At 40.8% G+C, this 24,049-nt stretch overlaps 2 protein-coding genes across 2 annotated transcripts; both read left to right on the top strand.

Moving 5' to 3' along the window:
• Positions 1-3,503: 3,503 nt before the first annotated feature.
• TLR1 (toll like receptor 1) lies at positions 3,504-7,163 on the top strand. Its single transcript, XM_070372264.1, has 2 exons — positions 3,504-3,619; positions 4,221-7,163. Exon 2 carries the CDS (start codon positions 4,287-4,289, stop codon positions 6,663-6,665), a length of 2,379 nt encoding a protein of 792 aa, XP_070228365.1. The 5' UTR covers positions 3,504-3,619; positions 4,221-4,286; the 3' UTR covers positions 6,666-7,163.
• Positions 7,164-8,747: 1,584 nt separating this feature from the next.
• On the top strand, positions 8,748-23,690 carry TLR10 (toll like receptor 10). Its single transcript, XM_070372262.1, has 2 exons — positions 8,748-8,884; positions 20,636-23,690. The coding sequence occupies exon 2, from the start codon at positions 20,724-20,726 to the stop codon at positions 23,160-23,162; it is 2,439 nt and encodes an 812-aa protein (XP_070228363.1). The 5' UTR covers positions 8,748-8,884; positions 20,636-20,723; the 3' UTR covers positions 23,163-23,690.
• The last annotated feature ends 359 nt before the right edge of the window (positions 23,691-24,049 follow it).

Raw genomic sequence — 24,049 nt, 5'->3', positions numbered from 1 at the left:
TTGGAAAGATCCCCTGGAGAAGGGCATGGCAACCCACTCCAGTATTCTTGCCTGGAGGATTTCCATGGACAGAGGAAACTGGTGGGCTACAGTCCATGGGATCGCAAGGAGTCAGACATGACTGAAGTGACTAAACACATATATGCAACACTTTGACTTCTTAATTATAGAAATATAAATGATTTAATAAACTGAGGGCTTCAAATAGTGACTGCAAGTGAAAGGGCAAAATGGAAGTTGAGCAAATAGAAGATATTTGAGTCAACCAATTCAGCTAGGCAGAAAACTGAAGCCATGCTTTCATTCAATGCTTGAAGACAGGGAGTTTGATACCGACCAGGGTTCTCAGCCTTCCCTAATCATTGGAAACTGACTAGAGGGCAGACAAGAAATTCAGGCAAGGCTTCATTGGGGCCCCTGCTGCAGCAGAGGGAGTGAGAACAAGTAACAGGCTCCTTTGTTCACTGGCTTGAGAGGGAGGTGAGCTGGTTCCTTCTATGGGGGTGAGGTTAGAGGTATGTCCAGGGGTGGGGCTGGAGGGGTGGCTGAGGTGGTTTACCGACCCCTTTGGTGTTGTGTGCAAGGGCATACACAGTCTGCTTTTGCTCCAGACCCCCTGTCTTTGCTCTAAGCTCTTTGGAGGTAGCAGATGGGCTTTTTTGGTCTTTTAGTGTCTTTTGTCCAGGATTTGTCTCAACTGCACATGCATGCAGTTATTTTTAGTCCCTTGTAGTTTCTTTGTCTTTTGTTGCTTGAGAAGATGTTTGCCGAGATGCAAGCACTATAGCACGGCAGCAAAGGTCCCTGGTCCCAGCCTATCTCAGTTTTATAATGTAGTTTTTTGTGGTTGTTGCTGTTGTTTAGGAAACAAGCTGTCCTCACCACTCTCTCCTTGCTTGTGGTGGGTTCGCTGTGTGCTAAGCACTCGTGTCTGAGCACAGAGTCCGTCTCTGCCGCTTGTCTCTCTGGCCACTCTGTGCATCACACCCGAGGGTGCTGACCACTGCTTCCTTGAACTCTGGTGTTTGGCTGGATGGTTAAAAGATCCCTGGATTTGGATTCAGGTTTAGGAATAAGTAAAGAATCCCATTTGAGCCTTAAGCCCAAGCTGCTCTTGCTTTAACTTAACTTCTACAGGATAGTTCTGTTTTGAGATATTAGGCACTGGCCCAGGCAGTAACTGAGTATTATTTTTATTCTCATTGAAAAATGTCTCCTTGGTGTGGGTAGCTCTTTCAGGGAGCTGAAGAGAGAGACTTGGGACATTTCTGGGTCTTTCAGCCAAATACAGTCAATGACATAGAAATACCACCTGTACTTTTCGCATACATTATAATGTCTCTGTCCCCTCCCCTCATGAGCAGTGATGAAGGGGGCATACATGGCCCTCTTTGATGTTTGAAGAGGTCAGGATCACCAAGGCATCACTGGGCATCTCTGTGAAAGGGTAAGTCCAAGAAATTCCCCCAACTAGATCAATTTGCATGTCTTACTTGGGGAACTTTTACAACCCACGATTGTTTCTGGGACATGAATTATTTGGGTCCCTCAGCTCTCCTTGAGAGATCTGAGGGGACATGTGAAGAGGAATTTAACTTTTTGCTGATACTAATGGCCTGCTTATATAATGTGGTTCTAGGAGGTTTTGAATAAGTTCCTTAAAATATCTGCATAGCCATGTAGCCCCCCCCCCCACTGAGGGGGTCTCTGGTGGTGAGAGGGTTCACTGTCTAGGGTTCATATCAACATGACCCCCTGGTCTCATATGCTATGGGAATGCTGATAATAAAATAGTGTCTGAATAATGGTGGGCTTGTATAATGACATAACCCAGGACAATACCTACTGTATCATAGGGAATACATACATATTTGATGAATGAATGTGTTGCAGAAAGGAGGACCCCTGTCTAGGGCCCAAGAGTGAGCTCTTGTCTAACACTCAGAAATGAATTGTCCAAGGAGACACCTGTGCTGACAAAGCAAGAGACTTTATTGGGAAGGAGCACCTGGGTGGAGAGCGTCAAGGTAAGGGAACCCAGGAGGACTGCTCTGCCACATGACTCAAAATCTCAGGTTTAATGGGATTAGTTTTACAGGATTAGTGATGGAATTAGTTTCCGGTTGTCTCTTGCCAATCATTCTGACTCAGGGTCCTTCCTAGTGGTGTGAGCATCACTTGGCCAACATGGATTCCAGTGAGAAGGATTCTGGGAGGTTAGTAGGATACATGGACTGGTGTCTTCTCTTTCCTCTTGACCTTTCCTGAAATCTTCCGGTTGGTGGTAGCTTGTTAGTTCTACATTCCTTACCAAGGACTTCCTGTTTAAGATAGCTCCTGTAGGTGGTTACTATGGTGCCTGGCTAAGGCAAGTGGTTTCAGTAAGTGCTTCCCTTAACAAATGAATGAAGAAAAGTTTTCTGAATAAGAGAGAGAAGGAAACTGCTCCCATCTAAAACCTTTCAGTGATCACTGACCCCCTCATCACTCTCAGGATAGAATCCCAAACTCCTTACAATGATCTGCCCCCTGTGTTCTTGGCCAGAACTCCCCTCACCCACCTCACTCCATGCTAACATTGGCCTCCTTACTGTGCCTGAGACAAGCCAACCTCAATCCTACCTCAGGACCTTTGCACTTGCCTTTTCCTTTGCCAGAAGGAAATGCTTCCCCCCCAGATCTTCCCATAGATGATTCATTCACTTCATTCTGATTTCTACTCCAACATCATATTCTCAGAAAGGGCCTCTCTGACTAATCAATCTGAAAAAGCCACCACCAACCACTGTTATATACCTACCACTATTCTTGATTCATTTATCCTGCTTTATTTTTCTGTATAGTGGGTATCACTACATGAAATTATTATATGTTTATGTTCTGTCTTTCCTCTAGATAATAAGCTCTTGAAAATTAGAACCTTGTCTTGATCATTGCTTTATCTCTAGTTCCTAAAACATGGCCAGAAGGTTATCCATAAATACTGATTGAATAAATGAATGAATGAATGGATTTTCTTATCTTTTATCATTTTCTGAAAGATCTTTTATCAAAGTTATTGCAGTATTACTGACCATATTCCTTATGCTGTATATTACAACCCCATAACTTATTAATTATATTCTGGTGGTTTGTACTTCTTAATCCCCTCACTCTCCCACCTTCCATCCCTCTTTCTGCTGGCACACACTTATTTTCTGTATCTATGAATCTGTTTTCATTTTGTTTGTCTTGTTTTTTAGATTCCACATATAAGTGAGATGATGTGGTTTTTGTCTTTGACTTATTTCGCTTAGCATGATACTTTCTAGACCTACTCATGTTGCAAATGGCAAGAATTCATTTTTTTAATGACTACTATTCCACTGTATATATATGTGTGTGTATATATATATATATATATATACACACACACACACAAAACATCTTGATCATTCATCTATTGATGAACACCTAGTTTTGTTTCCACATTTGGCTGTTGTAAATAACACTCCCTCTTTCTCTTACAGGGATAATTGTCATTGGATTTAGGGACTACCTAGACTAGGTGTCCCCAACCCCAGGGCCATGGACTGGTGCTGGTCCATGACCTATTACGAAGTGGGAGGCACAGCAGGAGGTGAGCAGAGATTAAAACCAAAACCACCCCCACCTCCGTCTGAGGAAAAATTATCTTCCACAAAACCAATCCTTGGTGCCCAAAATTTGGGGACCGCCGAGTCCTAGATAATCCAAGATGATCTTCTCAGGACTCTTAATGTAATTATCTCTACAAATACCCTTTTTCTAAATTAGGTAATATTCAATTAGGACATTAGGACATGGTTAGGAGGTGGACATATCTTTTTTGGGAGGAGGGTCACCATTCAATCCATTACATATCCATATTAAAAGTTATTTGATTAGAGGTAGTATAACTGTTGGAGAAGGAAATGGCAACCCACTCCAGTATTCTTGCCTGGAGAATCCTGTGGACAGAGCAGCCTGTTGGGCTGCTGTCCATGGGGTCGCACGGGGTCAGACATGACTGAAGCAACTTAGCAGCAGCAGTAGCAGCAGCAGCAGTATAACTGTTTATGAATATGTATATTTTCCTGGTTTCAGGTTGTGTGACTCCCAAGAATGTAGCTTTCATTTAATGAGTCTCTAGTAAAAAAATGTTTAATGTCAGTCATGCTTAATTTAATATAGTCATTTAATGCTGACTTTTTTACCCCTAGGATCTGTACTATATCCAGATGCTCTGAAGAATAGCAACTACCCTTAGGAATGTCTACTGTTACAAAATGACTAAAAAAAATTCTAGCATCTTCCATTTTGCCATCGTCTTTATATTAATACTTGAGATCAGAACTCAATTATCTGATGAAAGTGAATTTTTAATTGACAGGTCAAAAAGAGGTCTCACCTATGTTCCCCAAAACTTATCCCTGGAAACAACCATCTTAGATATATCATACAACTATATTTCTGAGCTTCAGATGCCTGACATCCTCTCACTATCAAAGCTGAAGATTTTGATAATTTCTCATAATAGAATCCAGTATCTTGACTTGAGTGTTTTTAAATTCAACCAGGAACTGGAATACTTGGATTTGTCCCACAACAATTTGGAGAAGATTTCTTGCCACCCTACTCTGAACCTCAAGCACTTAGACCTCTCATTTAATCCATTTGATGCCCTGCCCATATGCCAAGAGTTTGGCAACATGTCTCAACTAGAATTTCTGGGGTTGAGTGCTACACAGTTACAGAAATCCAGTGTGCAGTCAATCACTCATTTGCACATCAGCAAGGTTTTATTGGTCTTAGGAGATACTTATGGGGAAAGAGAAGATGCCGAGAGCCTTCAAGACCTTAAGACACAGAGTCTGCACATTGTTTTCCCCGCAGGAAAGGAATTCCATTTTATTTTGGACGTGTCAGTCAGCACCACAGTGAGTCTGGAACTGTCTAATATCAAATGTGTGCTTGATGATAATGGGTGTCCTTATTTCGAAAATGTTCTGTCAAAACTTCAAAAGAACTCAAGGTTATCAAATCTTACTTTAAACAACATTGAAATAACTTGGAATTCCTTCTTTACGATCCTCCAGTTGGTTTGGCGTACAAACATTGAGTACTTCTCCATTTCAAATGTGAAACTACAAGGTTACCTCGACTCTAGAGATTTTGATTATTCTGACACTTCACTGAAGGCCTTGTCTATACACAAAGTTGTCCATGATGTGTTCAGTCTTCCACAAGGTTATGTCTATAAAATATTGTCAAATATGAACATCCAGCATCTCACAGTGTCTGCTGCACACATGGTCCACATGGTCTGCCCATCCCAAATTAGCCCATTTCTGTACTTGAATTTTTCCAATAATCTCTTAACAGACACGGTTTTCATAAACTGTACAAATTTGGCTAATTTGAAGACACTTATCCTACAAAAGAATCAGTTAAAAGAACTTGTAAACATAGTTCATATGACCCAGGAAATGAAGTCTCTACAACAACTGGATGTTAGCCAGAATTCCCTGATGTATGATGAAAGTGAAGGAAATTGCCCTTGGGCCAGAAATTTATTAAGTTTAAATATGTCTTCAAATATACTTACTGACTCTGTTTTCAGATGTTTACCTCCTCGGATCAAGGTTCTTGATCTTCACAATAACAGAATAAGGAGCATCCCTAAAGATGTCACTGGTCTAGAAACTTTGCAAGAACTCAACCTTGCTTCCAATTCTTTAGCCCACTTTCCTGGATGTGGTATCTTTAGCAGCCTTTCCATACTGATCATTGACTATAATTCAATTTCCAATCCATCAGCTGATTTCTTCCAGAGCTGCCAGAAGATTAGGTCCCTCAAAGCGGGGAACAATCCATTCCAATGTTCCTGTGAGCTAAGAGACTTCATCCAAAGTATAGGCCAAGTATCAAGTGACATGGTAGAGGGCTGGCCTGAGTCTTATAAGTGTGACTATCCGGAACGCTACAAGGGAACCCCTCTAAAAGACTTCCAGGTGTCTGAGCTATCCTGCAACACAGCTCTGCTGATCATCACCATTGTGGTCCCTGGGCTGGTGCTGGCTGTTGCTGTGACTGTCCTTTGTATCTACCTGGATCTGCCCTGGTACCTCAGGATGGTGTGTCAGTGGACCCAGACCCGGCGCAGGGTCAGGAATGTACCCTTGGAAGAACTCCAAAGAACTCTCCAGTTCCATGCTTTTATTTCATATAGTGGGCACGATTCTGCCTGGGTGAAGAATGAATTAATACCTAACCTAGAAAAAGAAGATATAAGAATTTGTCTCCATGAGAGAAACTTTGTTGCCGGCAAGAGCATTGTGGAAAATATCATCAACTGCATTGAGAAAAGTTACAAATCCATCTTTGTCTTGTCTCCCAACTTTGTCCAGAGCGAATGGTGCCATTATGAACTCTACTTTGCCCACCACAATCTCTTCCATGAAGGATCTGATAACTTAATCCTGATCTTGCTGGATCCCATTCCACAGTATTCCATTCCTAGCAGCTACCACAAGCTAAGAGCTCTCATGGCACAGAGAACTTATTTGGAATGGCCCAAGGAGAAGAGTAAACACGGACTTTTTTGGGCTAACCTAAGAGCATCCATTAATATTAAACTGATGGGAAAAGCAGCAGAAATACATTAACACGGAGATTTAAAATTTATCCCCTGCTGCGTTTGGGAAAATGTTGCTGATTTTGGAAGCTCTAACAGTGACCTTATTTTGCATCGACATGGATATAAACATGGTTTTGAATTTAGGATGTAGATAAAAATATGGGGTTTCCCTCATGGTTCAGCAGTAAAGAATCTGCCTGCCAGTGCAGGAGAGACAGGTTTGATCCCTGGTCTGGGAGGATCCCATATGCTGCAGGGCAACTAAACCCGTGCACCACAGCTACTGAGCCTGCACTCTAGAGCCCGGGAGTGCAACTACAGCGCCCAAGTGCCACAACTACTGAAGCCGGTGAGCCCTAGAGCCCATGCTTTGTAAAAAGAGAAGCCATTGCAGTGAGAAGCCCTCGTACTGCAACTAGAGAATAGCCCCTGCTCACCACAACTAGAGAAAAGTCCACACAGCAACCAAGACCCAGCACAGCCAAAAATAAAATAATTATATAATTATATATAATTAATTTTAAAAGTGTGTATGTCTTTTCAGGCCCCAGTTCCTCATGATATAATTTCAATTGAAACAGTTAATTTCTAACACAAAAGGGATTCATCTATTTCTCTGCTAGGACTGAATTTAGTGAGTTTATTGTGTAATCAAGAGAAGCACCTGTTCAAACAACTTCAGGTGATATATGTTCCTGTGTGCCAATCAGGGTCAGTGTTAGAAAACTGTATGCCTTTTGCAACTGTAGCTGGGTTTCTATCGGTTCAGTTCAGTCACTCAGTCATGTCCAACTCTTTGCGACCCCATGGACTACAGCATGCCAGGCTTCCCTGTCCATCACCAACTCCCAGAGCTTGCTCAAATTCATGTCTATCAGGTCAGTAATGCCATCCAACCATCTCATCCCCTGTCATCCCCTTCTCCTCCTGCCTTCAATCTTCCCCAGCATCAGGGTTTTTTCCAATGTCAGTTCTTGGCCAAAGTATTTTTCCAATGTCAGGTGGCTAAAGTGTTGGAGTTTTAGCTTCAGCATCCGTCCTTCCAATGAATATTCAGGACTGATCTCCTTTAGGATCGACTGGTTGGATCTCCTTGCAGTCCAAGAGACTATCAAGAGTCTTCTCCAACACCACAGTTCAAAACCATCAATTCTTCAGTGCTCAGCTTTCTTTATGGTCCAGCTCTCACATCCATACATGACTACTGGAAAAACCATAGCTTTGACTAGACAGACATTTGTCAGCAAAGTATGTCTCTGCTTTTTAATGTGCTCTCTGAGTTTGTCATAGATTTTCTTTCAAGGAGCAATTGTTTTTTAATTTCATGGCTGCCGTCACAATCTGCAGTGATTTTGGAGCACAAGAAAATAAAGTCTGTCACTGTTTCCATTGTTTCCCACATCTATGAAGTGATGGGACCAGATTCCATGATCTTCATTTTCTGAATGTTGAGTTTTAAACTAGCTTTTTCACTCTCTTCTTTCACCTTCATCAAGAGGCTGTTTAGTTCCTCTTCACTTTCTTCTGTAAGGGTGGTGTCATCTGCATATCTGAGTTTATTGATATTTCTCCTGGCAATCTTGTTTACAGCTTGTGCTTGGGTTTCTATAGCAGATTTCTAAAGCGATTGTGTCCTCCTCATTTCCATTCAGCATTTTTCTCTGCATGTTGAAGGCTGTTTATTGTTAATGCTAGAGATTCTTCACCCGAAGGAATTTCTTCTTGGCCATGAGAAGCCACTTGGTCCACATGAAAGGCAATTCAGATATGCTGGAGGTTGTCCTTGGAAGCTTCCCTCAGCCAATGTTGGAAAGTGAATTGACAGATAAATAACCCAGCTTTCTCTCCCATTTTGGGGGGACAAACCTGGGGTCTACTTTACCTTCTCCCCGAATCTCCCAGTAGAATGGAAAAGTTCTGATTTTCTATGGTAGAAATGACTTTATTGGCTTTCTTTCTCTTTTTGTTTCATAGTCTCATTCCTCCAAGGGTGTTTCCGAGATCACCTCTGAAATAAACTACTTGTAGTTGCCTACTTGTCTCAGGGTCCCAAACCGTGGATGTTACATTTCAAGCCAAATGGAACTTGAGTCTGGCTTCCTGTGGCCGGAGATCTTGCTGAGATCCTAGTTATCTGAACTGGAATGCAGAAGCTCATTTGCCCTTTCGATCATAAGAAGAAATGGAGCCAACGTGTCCCGCTTCTACACACAGCATCCCTGTCTTTTGGAAAACCACTTAAATAGGGTAAGAACAGATTGGAGCAGGGCAAGGAATGGACTTTATCAGATGTTTTGCTCAGCTTTATTTTATCAGCTATTTTCTATCTTCATCGGTCGCACTGTATGACAGCCAGTTCTAGACAGGTGTGGACTGACTTGTCACAGCTGCACCTTGTCATAGCTGCACCCTACTTCTCAGTTTATGCCTTATAATGTCACTAGTAGCGCTGTTACATGATGGTTATAGAAACCTGCTTAGCCCCTCTGGTATATGTACAAAACTATATGTACTGGATGTGTATCCTTTGAAGAGATCCTTGATCTCTAAAGGGATGGGAGCCATTAAATGAGGCATAGTCTAGACCATTCCTCAGAATCCCCAGTGGAATTGAAATTTACTCACTCCTAGGAGTAACCATGGAGAAGTGGCGACCCACTTCAGTACTCTTTCCTGGAAAATCCCATGGATGGAGGGGCCTGGCAGGCTGCAGTCCGTGGGGTCTCTAAGAATGGGACACGACAGAGCGACTTCACTTTCACTTTTCACTTTCCTGCATCAGAGAAGGAAATGGCAATCCACTCCAGTGTTCTTGCCTGGAGAATCCCAGGGACGGTGGAGTCTGGTGGGCTGCCGTCTATGGGGTCGCACAGAGTCGGACACGACTAAAGCGACTTAGCAGCAGCAGCAGCAGGAGTAACCAGGTCAATAATTCACTCTTGGATGGTTTTCTATTCTTCCTGTTTCATTCTTCTCAGGCCTCTAATTCTGGAGCCCCGAGATTACTTCTTCAAAATGAATGACCTATACACAAAACTCTTGTTTAAGTCTTCACTTTTGGGAGGAAAAACCCAAGTAACACTTACATATACTAGTTGTTTCTTGCCCTAAAAAACTTACAATCAATCATAGGACATTACATGTATCCAGATAATTAAAATAAAAGTCAATGAGACAAAAATATAAGTGGAAGTTCAGAGACCATTTAGATTAAGTGAAAAAAATCTTACAAGTGATGGTTTTCCCTCTGGGCCTTGAAAGAAGACTTAAACTTTGGATTTTTCAATGTATAGATGAAGAATGGAAAGGCCATTCTAAATAGAATGATGCATAGAGAAGAGACAGGAATACCCAGGCCTGTTCTGGGACTGTTGTCTTAATTTGACTGGACCATGAAGTTTATGAAAAGCAACAGTGAAATATAAGTATGCAGTTAGATTAAGATCATGTTGTCATTGGTATACCTATGGCTGATTCATACTGATGCTGATGTTTGGCAGAAACCAACAATACTGAAAAGCAATTATCCTTCAAATAAAAATAAATAAATTTAATTATTAAAAACAGATCATATTGTCAGGGGTTTGAAAGTCAAGCTATGGAGACTTGACTAGAAGTCTAGGGATTGACTAGTCTAGTCTTGACTAGAATATAGGGCTATATGAAAGTTATCATTTATACTTCTATGAGAATTAATAGTAGAAAGCAAATTAAAACCATGAAATATATGCTAAAAATGTATGAACGCACTCGTTCTGTAAGGGATGTTGCAACAGTCATTAGAGCTGGATTTTCCTGTTTTCTCTAGGATGATTGCCCTTCCTGTATTGAACTTTAAGATTTCACAACCAAGTTTCAGTTCCTTAGTACTAGTCATGCATCAGTTTGGTAGGGCTCCAAGCCTGGGTGGCCTAAACAACAGAAATGTATCATCTCTCAGTCCTGGAAGGTAGAAATCCAATATCAAGTTTCCAGCAGGGTTGGTTCCCTCGAGCGGTGGGAGGGAAGGATCTGCTCCAGGCCTCTTCCCCTAGGCTTACAGATGACTGTCTCTCTCTGTGTTTCTTCACATGGTCTTCCCTCTATGCCTCTTTGTGTCCAAATTTCCCTTTTTTATAGGGACACCAATCACATCGGATTATGGCCCATCCTGACAACCCAGTTTAATATACTACCTGACTACGTTTCCAAATAAAGTGACATTATGAGGTACTGGGGTTTAGGACGTCAGCAGAAGAGTTTTGGAGAACACAATTCAACTGGTTACTTCTTGTGAGTCTAAAAAAAATCCTTAAAGGGAGTCATAAAGTCAGTTAAAGTTTATTTAACAAACTCAAGACTTGGAGAAGTTAGATCAATCCTTTATGTAAATAACTGATCTTGTCAGTGGTCTTAAGGAGTTTACTAGGAGCTTGAAACTGTATTTGTAGAAACTTCTGCTGAAGAATTCCAAGTTGGGAGATGAAGAATCAGTTCAAAATGTGAACAAATATGTATGAATAGTAAGGCAAATAAGAAAGATGTCACATGTAAAGGAGAAGAAACATTGCAGATTGGGTGAATGTAAGCTCTGCTTCTCAATGTCTGGATTGTAATGCTGACTCTATTACTTATATGTGAATGGCGCTGGATAATTTACTTGACCTTTCCAAGCCTAAATTCATTATTTGAAAAATCTGTATTGTCAAGGCTATGGTCTTCCCAGTGGTCATGTACGGTTGTGAGAAAGCAGAACGCCAAAGAATTGATGCCTTCGAATTATGGTGCTGGAGAAGACTCCTGAAAGTCCGTTAGACAGCAAGGAGATCAAACCAGTCAATCTTAAAGGAGATCAACCCTGAATATTCACTGGAAGGACTGATGCTGAAGCTGGAGCTCCAGTATTTTGGTCATCTGATGCATACAGATGAGTAATTGGAAAAGTCCCCTATTCTGGGAAAGATTGAAGGCAGAAGGAGAAGAGCATGTTAGAGGGTGACATGGCTGGATGGCATCACCGATGTAATGAACATGAACTTGGGCAAACTCCGGGAGATGGTGAAGGACAGGGAGGCCTGACATGCTGCAGTCCATGGGGTCGCAAAGAGTTAGACACGACTGGGCGACTGAACAACAACAACAACCCTTCGAGTGGCTAGCCAAAACCTTTAGATTTCCAGTTATGAATTAAAGACTAGTTACAATATGTCCCCCTAAGGGCAGAGTTCACATGGCCACCTTTCCAAGTGGTTCTGTTGAAGCCCCTTTTCCTAGGATTGAGGTAAGAGGGAATTCATAATATACTAAAAGCGCTCTCCAAAACCCTCTTCCAATCCTTAACTCTTTCAGATTCTCCAATCTCTTCTATTAACTAGAAGTCAGTGAAGGGTTGTAGTTATCTAATCTCACGCTTCACTGCAGGGTTCTTGACCAAATTGAGATTAAAATAGTTCCATCTTTATCAGTTTTTTAATATTAATAAGACTGCAGGGAAATGGACATGTTTTTATAGTGATAATGTGGGGCTTCCTAGATGGCACTAGTGGTAAAGAACCTATCTGCTAATGCAGGAGACATAAAAATGCAGGTTTGATCCCTGGGCCAGGAAGATCCTCTGAAGGAGGGCATGGCGACCCACTCCAGTATTTTTGCCTGGAGAATCCCATGGACAGAGAAGCCTGACAGATTACAGCCCATGATAATAGGAGGGCCAAGTAATTTGGATTATATATATATGTGTCTGTGTGTGTATAACATCACGGCCTTTGACCTGTAATTCCACTTCTGGAAATCTATCCTGAGGAAATAGTTGAAATGTGAACAAATATTTCTTCACAAGGCTTCCCTCATAGCTCAGTTGGTAAAGAATCTGCCTGCAATGCTGGAGACCCCAGTTCGATTCCTGGATTGGGAAGATCTGCTGGAGAAGGGATAGGCTACCCACTCTAGTATTCTTGGGCTTCCCTTGGGGCTCAGCTGGTAAAGAATCTGCCTGCAATACAGGAAACCTGGGTTTGATCCCTGGGTTGGGAAGATCCCCTGGAGAAGAGAAAGGCTACCCACTCCAGTATTCTGGCCTGGAGAATTCCATGGACTGTGTAGTCCATGGGGTCGCAAAGAGTCGGACACGACTGAGCGACTTTCACTTTCATGTTAATTGCAGAGTTAGTGTTAACAGTGAAAAATTTGAAACACTTCAAATTTCCAACTGTGGAAGGATGTGCTGGGTTCATTTAGTGACATATTTTGCAATTATTAAAAGTACTGTGTACAGTTAAGACGATAACTTTTGTGTTATGTGTTTTTTTTTATCCCAACTTAAAAAAAATGTAGAGGACATTTATTCATTAACATAAGGGAATGCTTATATTAAAACATAAATGAAAAACATAGGATGCCAAGTAGTATGTACAGGATGGTTTCAATATGTTTAAAATATGCAGAGAAAAAAAGTCTTGATGAAAATGTACAAAAACATTATCAGCACTTGCCTGTGGTTGATGCTTGCTTCTGGTTTTACATTTTTCTGTACTTAAAAATTTTACAACCAACAACAACAAAAAAGAAATGGGGTTTAGGAGAACAAAACTAGGTCTCTGTTAGAGGTGGAAGCAGTAGAGAATAAGTGTTATGAAGCTGGGTTCTGTGCATATGCATCCTGGAATTAAAGCCTAGCTCAATTTCTCTGTTAACTGTGTCCTTGGATGAATTCTTCAACTTCTTCCAGCTGCCTTTTCGTCATCTGGAAAATGGCATAAAAACCATACCTCCCTCATAAGATTGTTAAGAAACCAGAGGTATAATGTGTGGAAAGCCAGGGTCTGGCTATTCAGTCCAGGGCTGGAAGTGCACAACGGGCAGGAGGACACTCCCGGGATAGGCTACCGCAGCCTGGGTTCTGCCTCTTCCACCTCCTTCTAGCCACCCTGAGTGGTTATGTAATGCCTCTCTGCTTTGTTGCCCTGGATGTAAAATAGTCTCATCCTGTTGTTAGGAGCATTAAATGAGTTAATATGTGTAATGTCAGAGAACAGTGCTTGGCCCAAAGCAAAAGGTCAATAAATGTCAGCTCTTATGATGATGTCATTATTATTGCAGTTATTGTTCTCTTCATTATTTTATGTCATCACATGTGGAACTGGAGATGAGCTGCTCATCATGTTCATCTAGATTGTCCTGGGCTGTCTATATATAGTCTATATAGAGAGACACATATTTCTATCATAGATAGATAGAGGTATAGATTTTTTTCCCTTTCTTGCCCCTAAAGCCTTAAGGATAAATTTCTGAGGACACAGGTTCTGATAGATGTTTCTACAACAGGATCATTTGTAGAGTGAACAGGGTTAGCTGAGAAAGGAAGCCAAAGCTGGAAGCAGGGAGGTGAGGAAAAGAGAAACAGCAGTATTTGGCATTATCGGGAAATATTTTGTGGTGAATTAGAGTTCCAGTTTGTTGTTTAATTGTAGCATGGCCGTTTATTAACTTAAAACTTTAACCCTATTTGTTCAGTATGGCAACCACTAACCATGTGTCACTACTGAGTTATTAAAATGTGGTGAATCTGAATTGAAATGTGCTGTAAGTGTAAAATACACATTATTCTATGAAACAAAGAATGTAAAATATCACATTAGTAGTTTTTTATATTACATGTGAACATTTTGATGTCGTGGAGTAAACAAAATATATAATCAAAATTAATTTCACCTATTTCTTTTTGTCTTTTTAAACTTGTTTACTAGATAAAGTTACTTATATGACTTGCCTTCTTTCTGTATTCTATTGGACAGTGCTTCTCTAGTCCTTAGTAATAAGGAACCAGATCTCTGCAAAATTATTAGGCTTCCACTACTTATTTGTTTGGGGCTTCCCTGGTGGCTCCAGCTTCCCTGATAGCTCAGTTGGTAAAGAATACACCTGCAATGCAGGAGACCCTGGTTCGATTCCTGGGTTGAGAAGATCCACTGGAGAAGGGATAGGCTACCCACTCCAGTATTCTTGGGCTTCTCTTGTGGCTCAGCTGGTAAAGAGTCTGCCTGCAATACAGGAGACCTGGGTTCGCCCCCTGGGTTGGGAAGAGCCCCTGGAGAAGGGAAAGGCTATCCACTCCAGTATTCTGGCCTGGAGAATTCCATGGACTGTGTAGTCCACAGGGTCGCAAAGAGTCAGACTCAACTGAGTGACTTTCACTGTCAGACACGACTGAGTGACTTTCACTTTCACTTCCCCTGGTGGCTCAGTGGTAAAGAACACCCCAGCTTTTGCAAAATTTTAAAAATTTCTCCCCTCCTTATACTCATCGAGTGTAGTAAATGAATGATGAACAATCTGAATTCCCTAACCACGTGAGGATTTTTTTTTTTTCAGAAATTCAGGAAAAACTTGTGACTATTTTCTCTTACTGATATTTATAATTAAACTAGAGGAGCTCTGCCAAAACAACATATTTTCCACACCAGCCTATGTGCTATACTGCAAGAGCTTTAGGAGGAAAGCAGCTCCTTCAGGTGGGCTGACTTGGGTCATGTGATTTTCCTACTGGTCTGCACTAGGGACTTAGGCCCTACCAAAGGCAAGACAGAAAATAGGCCTGTAGACTCTTAGGTGGTCCGGGGGTCCTCTGACCAATGGAGATGTTCCATTTTGGATGATGAGACAAAGAGCCAAGTCAGATTTCTTATCTTGGGTAAGTATCCACACAGTGAGGCCAGCTCTGCCCTTAAGACACTGAGAAAGGCAGAAAGGAGGAAGAAATAGAAGCAAAGGCAGCAGTAAAGAGAAGCTAGGAGTCCAAAGTGAAGCAGAAGGAGTCAAAAGAGAAGCTGAGTCATAACTAGAGTAGAGAACAGCCCTTGCCCACTTAGACGGGTACAGCAAGACAAGGTGGGCGTCAGGGCTGCCTCAGGGAGTCCTGGGGAGTCAGTGTTCCAGGTCTTTGTGAAGCCTGGCTGTGAGGTGCTGAGCCTTCTCACTTCCTGGGGGCTCTTTCTCTCTTTTTCTGTAGTGTCTTTAAAATAAACCTCCACTACTTGAGGTAATCCAAAGCTCTCTGTTGGTTGCAAGTTATATACGAAGGCAGAAATACGACATGAAGAAGTTTGAGATCAGGGGAAGGCATGAGGGAAGAAATGTGTATGAGTGACTGTGTGTGTGAGAGAGAAAGACAGACAGACAGACAGACAGAGGTAGAAGAATATCGGGTCAGATATCTCTGAAGCCCAAAGTAAGAGGAGAGGGAGAAAAAAGGAAGGAAAAAAAAGGGAAATATTTTTGAAGGGAATAAAAAATAATCACCAGCCAAAGATATCAGCACATACAGTTCTGAACTTACTATTCTTACTGCTAATTGCAAATAAAGATTTAAAGATTCTAGAAATTCCAGGTGAGGGCAGAAGGAACAGTATACAAACCCTTGGCCACCTGAGGTAGTGAAAATCTGGGGCTTTGGAGTCAGATAGACTCAGTTTTAAATCTTGACTCCATCTCTTACTGGAGAATGGCCCTGGGGAAGTTTCTTATTCTGTCTGGACCAGATTCACCGTTTTCTAACTTGGCTTGACTTGTTTCTGAAAATTAAATTTAAACATAAGTAAAGAAAAATTCCCCATTCACTGGGAGTGTAAAATGTTTAAAAATGCTGGGCTCTGGGAAAGGGAAGAATATGTCTTTGGACACAAAAAATGGAAGTGTTTATTTTATTTTTATTTTATGAGAGGGCTCTATAGAATATATATACTGGAGATGGATGGTACTAATGATTGAACAGCTATGTGAATGTATCATACTTAATGCCACTAAACTGTACACTTAAAATGGCTAAACTGGCAATTTTACTTTATGTGTGTGTTAGTCGATCAGTCATGTCCAAGTTGACCCCATGGACAGTAGCCCACCAGGCTCCTTTGTCCATGGAATTCTCCAGGCAAGAATATTGGAGTGGGTAGCAGTCAGATTCTTTACCATCTGAGCTACCAGTATTTCACTGCAATTCTTTAAAAAAATAACCTAAGATAGTATGAACTCATGCAACATGTAATGCCACCAGCATGCAGTAGAGGGCAAAGGAGGGTACGCGTCACAGAAAGAGCTTGATTCAGCCACTTCTGTAGCCAGTTCTGGTCCTGTGCATGAATCTTCTATACCTGTAGCTCTGTGGAGCCGCTGCAAGCCTGAGGGTAAGAATTCTAGCTTTGACTGCTGTAAAACTCATGAAAAAGAGAGAAGGGCTGTGTGGGGTCTTTTCTAAAGAAAATGGGAGGAAAGGATTTATTCAGATTTTCAGATTTTTCATGCTTATTCCATAGATGGGAAGAAAGTAGCCTTGTTCAGATTTTTAGTATTTATTATTTTGCCTATACTAATCTGAAGTGACCTTAATGACTAGTGAGTGACCTTGGGCTTAGTATTGACCACTGCTGATCTGAGGAATTGTCCTGCAGTTGCTTGAGAGTTTGGGTTTCCTTTTTCTGGTTTCTTGAAATTCATGACCCCTAGCAGAGCATAGGTAGCTTCGAGAGAGGCACGTATGTAGGAAGTGAGGAAGAGACCACAGCAGCTCTAACCCTGCCAACGGAATTAGTCTCGGTAATCACACTCTGTGCTATTCCATTTCAGAGTCTGAAATGCCTTCGGTTTGCATTCTGAAGGGACGAGATAGGTCTGGGTTCAAATTCATGCTCTAGCAATTATTCACTGGCTCACCTTGGGCAAGTGACTTAACCTCTGGTTCTAGCTCCTCCATTTGCAAAATGGGGATAAAAATATCCATCATTTTGTTGGGTTGTTGAGAAGATAGAACAAAATAATGTATGGAAAGCATTTATCTCAGTTCCAAGTGATAAGTTTGCTAAGTGAAGTCGCTCAGTCATGTCTGACTCTTTGCGACCCCAGGGACTATAGCCTACCAGGCTCCTCCCTCCATGGGATTCTCCAAGCAAGAGTAGAGGAGTGGGTTGCCATTTCCTTCTCCAGGGGATCTTTCTGACCCAGGGATCAAACCTGGGTCTCCTGCATTCCAGGCAGATGCTTTAATCTCTGAGCCACCAGGGAACCAGAGAAACAGGAAACATGCATAAAATGTCAGTCATTCTTACTCTTATTTTGTAAAGATCTTCCAATATTTGATGGGTTTTAAACCCCTGTCTCCATTTTTTGGCATCATTTGGAAAAGAGGGATTAGATTAAATATTTGGCAAGCCACCGATTTTCATTTTATTTTATGGTGTCTCTTGACTTGGACTTTTAAATCATAAGCTATTAAAAAAAGATCATTCTGTTTTTCATCTGCTTTCAGCACCCAGTAAGAGTAGCATGACCATAATAAAAACGTATTTATTGATTGCATCTTTCATCAAAAGTTTATATCCTACTTTTTAAAATGTTTAAATGAAATGGCATAATTTATATGCATTGCCTGAGAGAGAGGACCTTTCTATTATATTAAGAGTTCAGAGTCAGTTCCGCTTACTTCTTTAGAATAAGTTTCAGATGAGATTGTGTTATTGGGTAAAAAAGAGAAGAGACGAGTAAAACATGAAAGCTATAACATCTCAACTTACAGGATTCCAGATAAAGCAAGTGGGTTAGATTTTGCTGCACTTTTCAAGGGTTCTAGCTCCTAGACATAGGAGCAACTTAAGATGAGTTGTTATGAACTGAAGTACTCTTTGAGGTAATAATGTTAAAAACACCTCATCATCTTAATGTCTATAAACTGCCAGTGTCCTACAAGCCATACTGGAGCCTGAGAAGAAGAAAAGTCAAGGGAAAAAGTAGTACTAATCCTGTCTTTATGAAAAAACTTTTTGATATTTTGTTCATTGTGGGTTTTACATTAACTTTACTTTAAAATTTTTATTAAAATATTATTTATCTTGATTAACAAGTTTCTTTGTGCCTCTCAAAATCTGTGCTGAAATCACCCTAGTCTTGGCCCTGATAACCACTACCATCTGTGACCTGCTAGGCGTGATACCGTCTGAGCCACCAGGGAAGCCCAAGGGGTTTATGTATAGTATCTCTTCAACGCCTTTGCACAAAACCCATTTTACAAATGAAAAAAGAGAACCTTTCAGCAGTTAAATGAATAATCTAAGTTATCATGGCCAGTGAGACGTTAAGATTGGACTTAAACCCAGACATATTAATTTCTATCACTAAACACATTCTCTAATCATCATGTACTACATTATAACAGGAATTCATAACTCCAATTAATTCATTTGATATATATTTTTGAGAGCATATTATATACAACACTGTGCTAAGAAATACAATATTGAGATCATTAATCTACTTATATATATAATGTATATTTACTGAGCACATGCCATGTACTAGGCACTATCTGCTTGGAATGCAGAGGGGAGCGAGATTGTCAGACCCCTTCTCTCATGGGTGTGAGAGGTGGGAGTGGTAGTCAACAAATAAATAAATGAACAAAAGTTTCAGATAGTGGTCAGTGCTCTATTTTGTAGAGAAATAAAATAGGATGAAGGGAACGAACAGCAAGTTAGTCTAAATGGCCTCTTTAGATTAAGTGGTCAAATCAGGTTTCTTAGAGGAGATATACTTTAAGCCAAGACCTAAATGATAAGAAAGATCTGGCCAAGGAAGGATGACAGAAGAGCATCCCAAGCTGAGGTCAGGGCAAGATGATGTAGCCAAGGAACAAAGAGAGGCGCAGTGTCATTGGAGTGCAGAGGGCCAAGAGAAGAGTGATGTGAAATGAGATCCCAGAAGGAAGCAATAGCAGCACATGGAGGATGCTATGGTTCAGCATTCGGAGTCTGGATTTCATTCTAAGTGCAATAGTATCAATACATTAGATGGGACATAGGTAGGGAATTACAACAAGTGACTCCTAAATACAGTAGCTCAACAAGACAGCGCTTAACTAAATGGCTTAATCCAAGTCAGTCCTTGTAAGTAACTGATCTAAAACCTAAGTTGGGTGGCACTTGCAGATTTATTTACTGGATTTCTTGAACTGTATTTTAGGAAACATTGAAGAATCAATATGACCTAGAGAAAGATACAATTTTATCATGATTCATGTATTACAGCATATTTTGAAAGCAGATTTATCTTGACTCATCCTAGGAAGACAAGATAGCAGAGTGGTTAAGAGCCCAGGTTCTGCCCTCACCATGAATTAAGTTTGTGGCTGTGGTGCAGTTTCAGGACCTCTTTAAGTACCGCATTCTATACCTATAAAGGCTGAATAGTGATAGCACTTACCTTACAAGGCGGTGGTTTTAAGGGTCAGTCTATGGAATATCAGTGAATGGTAGCTGCTGTCCAAAAAGACATCAAATGGCCACTGCCTCATTTGCAGGAGAGTCAGTATGGTTTGGAGATGCTACCAGACAGGATGGATATATGTCATCATACCTTTGTCCAAAACCTTAGAATGTACAACACCAAGAATTAAGCATAGCATAAACTATGGACTTTGGGTGACTATGATGAGTCAGTGTAGGTCCATCAGTTGTAACAAATGCATCACTCTGATTGGGGGGGGGGGGTTTGATAATGGCGCAGGCTGTGCATGTGTTGGGGCAGGAGGGATATGGAAAAATCTCTGTACCTTCCCTTTAATCTTGCAGTAAATCTTAAACTGCTCTTTAAAAAATGTCTTAATTTTTAAAAATTTCTTTTAATCTTCCTAAAGCTTTCAGGCTATCGAAAGGGGATGTAGTGGTGGTGGTGGTGGGGATTGTTGAACATGACCTGGTAATGCCGTTCCTTGTTTGAACTGGGTGAGAGGCACGTCTGCCAATTATGATGTATCTATCTCCCTTTGGAGAATCTTGACTTTTCTCAGTGATGGGGGTGTAACACAGCAACTGGCTTGAAATCTGTGAGCCAAGCTCTGAGATGAAGTCAAAGATTCAGTAAATGGGTTGGGACCCTATTCCAAATTCTTGGTGAATATAATCAGATGTTGGCATTAAAGAAAAGTCCTACAGGGTTTAACAAATCACATAACCACCTAATGGTATGTTGTCTTCCCAGGATTTGAATTCATCTTCCTCATCCATGTGAGGTAATGTGTGATAAAATTCATCTGAGGTGAACCAGTGATAAAATCCTTGGAATTACCATGAGACATATCAGAAGCATTTACATATTTTGTAGTATTGTTACGTCTGTGCATAGTGGGGCTTCAGAGCTGCCAGAAGAAAGGGAATTGACTACCAACTTCTCCAGCATGTCTTTAACAAAGGTTCCTGAAGGCTTGACCCCAATTACAACCACATTGGATTTGTCTTATAATCTCCTTTTTCAACTCCAGCATTCAGATTTCCGTTCTCTCTCTAAACTGAAAGTTTTGATTCTATGCCACAACAGAATCCAAGAGCTGGATATCAAGACCTTTGAATTCAACAAGGAGTTAAGCTACTTAGATGTGTCTAACAACAGACTGAAGAGTGTAACCTGGTTCTCACTGGCAGGTCTCAGACATTTAGATCTGTCCTTCAATGACTTTGACACTCTGCCTATCAGCGTAGAAACTGGCAACATGTCACACCTGGAAACCCTAGGTTTGAGTGGGGCAAAAATACAAAAATCAGATTTTCAGAAAATTGCTCATTTGCAGCTAAATACCGTCTTATTAGGATTGAGAACTCTATCTCATTATGAAGAAGGTAGCCTGCCCATCTTAAACACAACAAGACTTCACATTGTGTTACCAGTGAACACAAATTTCTGGGTTCTTTTGCATGATGGAATCAAAACTTCAAAAATATTAGAAGTCACCAATATAGATTTGCAAAAGAGCCAGTTTACGAGTTATGAATCTCAACAAAATCCTATTTTAGAAAATGCCAAGACATCCATTCTGTTACTTAATAAAGTTGACTTATCCTGGGACGATCTTTTCCTCATCTTCCAATTGGTTTGGCATACATCAGTAGAGTACTTTCAGATTCAACATGTGACCTTTGGAGGTAAGGTTTATCTTGACCACAATTCATTTGACTACTCAAATTCTGTAATGAGAACTATAAAACTGGAACATGTACATTTTAGAATTTTTAATATCCCCCAGGAGAGCGTCTACTTGCTTTTTACCAAAATGGATATAGAAAACCTGACAATATCAGATGCACAAATGCCTCACATGCTGTTCCCTGTGTACCCTACAAGATTCCAATATTTAAATTTCGCTAATAATATCTTAACAGATGATGTGTTTAAAAAATCTATCCAATTGCCTCACTTGAAAACTCTCATCTTGAAGGACAATAAATTGGAGACACTTTCCTTAGTGAGTCACTTTGCCAGCAACACATCCCTGAGGCACTTAGATCTGAGTGAAAATCTGTTACAACATGAAAATGATGAAAATTGCTTGTGGCCAGAAACCTTGGTCACCATGAACTTGTCATTCAACAAATTTGCTGATTCTGTTTTTGGGTGCTTGCCTAGAAACATTCAAATACTGGACCTGAATAGTAACAAAATTCAAACTGTCCCTAAAGCGATTACTCACCTGACATCTTTGCGAGAGTTAAATCTTGCATTTAATTTTCTAACTGATCTTCCTGGGTGCAGTCATTTCAGAAGACTCTTAGTTCTGAACGTTGAAATGAACTTAATTCTCAGCTCATCTCTGGATTTTTTCCAGAGCTGCCAGGAAGTTAAAATTCTAAATGCAGGAAGAAATCCATTCCGATGTACTTGTGAATTAAGAGATTTCATTCAGCTTGGAAAATACTCAGAAGGCATGATGGTTGGATGGTCAGATTCATACATCTGTGAATTCCCTTTGAATCTAAAGGGGACTCAGTTAAAGGATGTTCATCTTCCAGAAATATCTTGCAACACAGGTTTGCTGATTGTCACCATTGTGGTTGTCATGCTCGTTCTGGGGATGGCTGTGGCCTTCTGCTGCCTCCACTTTGATTTGCCCTGGTATCTCAGGATGCTACATCAATGGACTCAGACATGGCTCAGGGTTAGGAAGACAACTCAGGAACAACTCAAAAGAAGTGTCCAATTCCATGTGTTTATTTCATACAGTGAACACGATTCTGCCTGGGTGAAGTATGAATTGATTCCCAGTCTAGAGAAAGAAGATGGTTCTGTTCTGATTTGCCTTCATGAGGGAAACTCTGACCCTGGCAAGAGCATGACTGAAGATACCATAAATTGCATTGAGAAAAGTTACAAGTCCATCTTTGTTTTGTCTCCCAGCTTTGTCCAGACTGAATGGTGCCATTATGAACCCTACTTTGCCCACCACAATCTCTTCCATGAAAGTCTTGATTACATAATTCTTATCTTACTGGAACCCATTCCACTCTACTGCATCCCTACCAGATATCCTGAGCTGAAAGCTCTCATAGAAAAGAAAGCATACTTGGAATGGCCCAAGGATAGGCGTAAATGTGGCCTTTTTTGGGCAAACCTTCGAGCTGCTCTTCATGTTAATTTATTAGACACCAGAGGGACATGTGAACTACAGACATTCACAGAACTGAATGAAGGGTTTGGAGGTTCTGCAATCTCTCTGATCAGAACAGACTGCCTGTAGAGCCCCACTCACTCCTAGGGAAATTGGGACCTACATATACTGTTAGGATGCAAATCAATACAACCTTTATGATGGCAATTTGGCAATATCTATTAAAATGAAAAACTATCATTTCTTCATGTCAGTTCCTTGAAAGAGTTCTAAGAATGTATCCTATAGAAACATATTTTGCAAAGATTTATGTAAAAATGGTGTTCATCCTTGCATTGTTTATAATTCTAAAAAATTGAAAACAGCTCAAATGCCCACAAAGTAAGGATTGATCTACTAAATCACAGTACATTAACACAACAGACTATTATATAGCCATTAAAACTGAGGTTGCTGTGTATTTATTAACTGGTATGGAGGAAATTGTATTTTGGTTTATACATTGAAATAAGAGTCTAAAGGAACCTAGACCAGCACATTGGTGTAGCAACAGGGTGTTTGGCTCTGGGAGTTTGGATTACAGCAGTTGGTTTCCATGTTGTATATTTCTATAATGTTGGAGTTGCTTAGAATGAATCTATATTTCTTTTGCAAGCTGAGAAAACAATAAAGATATTATTTTATATATAAAGTATTTTTATTATTTACTTATTCATTTATTGTTGGCCGCGCTGAGACTTTGGGGCTTCCCCAGTATCTCAGTCGCAAAGAATCTGCCTGCAGGGCAGGAGCCACTGGAGACACGGGTTTGATCCCTGGGTCGGGAAGATCCTCTGGAGGAGGGCATGGAAACCCACTCCAGTATTCTTGCCTGGACAATCCCACAGGACAGACGAGCCTGGTGAGCTACAGTCTGCTGCTGCTGCTGCTATATTGCTTCAGTCGTGTCCGACTCTGTGCGACCCCATAGACGGCAGCCCACCAGTCTATGGGGTCACAAAGAGTTGGACGTGACT

This window comes from Bos mutus, chromosome 6 (assembly GCF_027580195.1).
Source record: "Bos mutus isolate GX-2022 chromosome 6, NWIPB_WYAK_1.1, whole genome shotgun sequence".
Lineage (NCBI taxonomy): Eukaryota > Metazoa > Chordata > Mammalia > Artiodactyla > Bovidae > Bos > Bos mutus.
The sequence above is the reverse complement of the archived record's forward strand: the minus strand, read 5'-3'. Positions and strand labels throughout refer to the sequence as shown.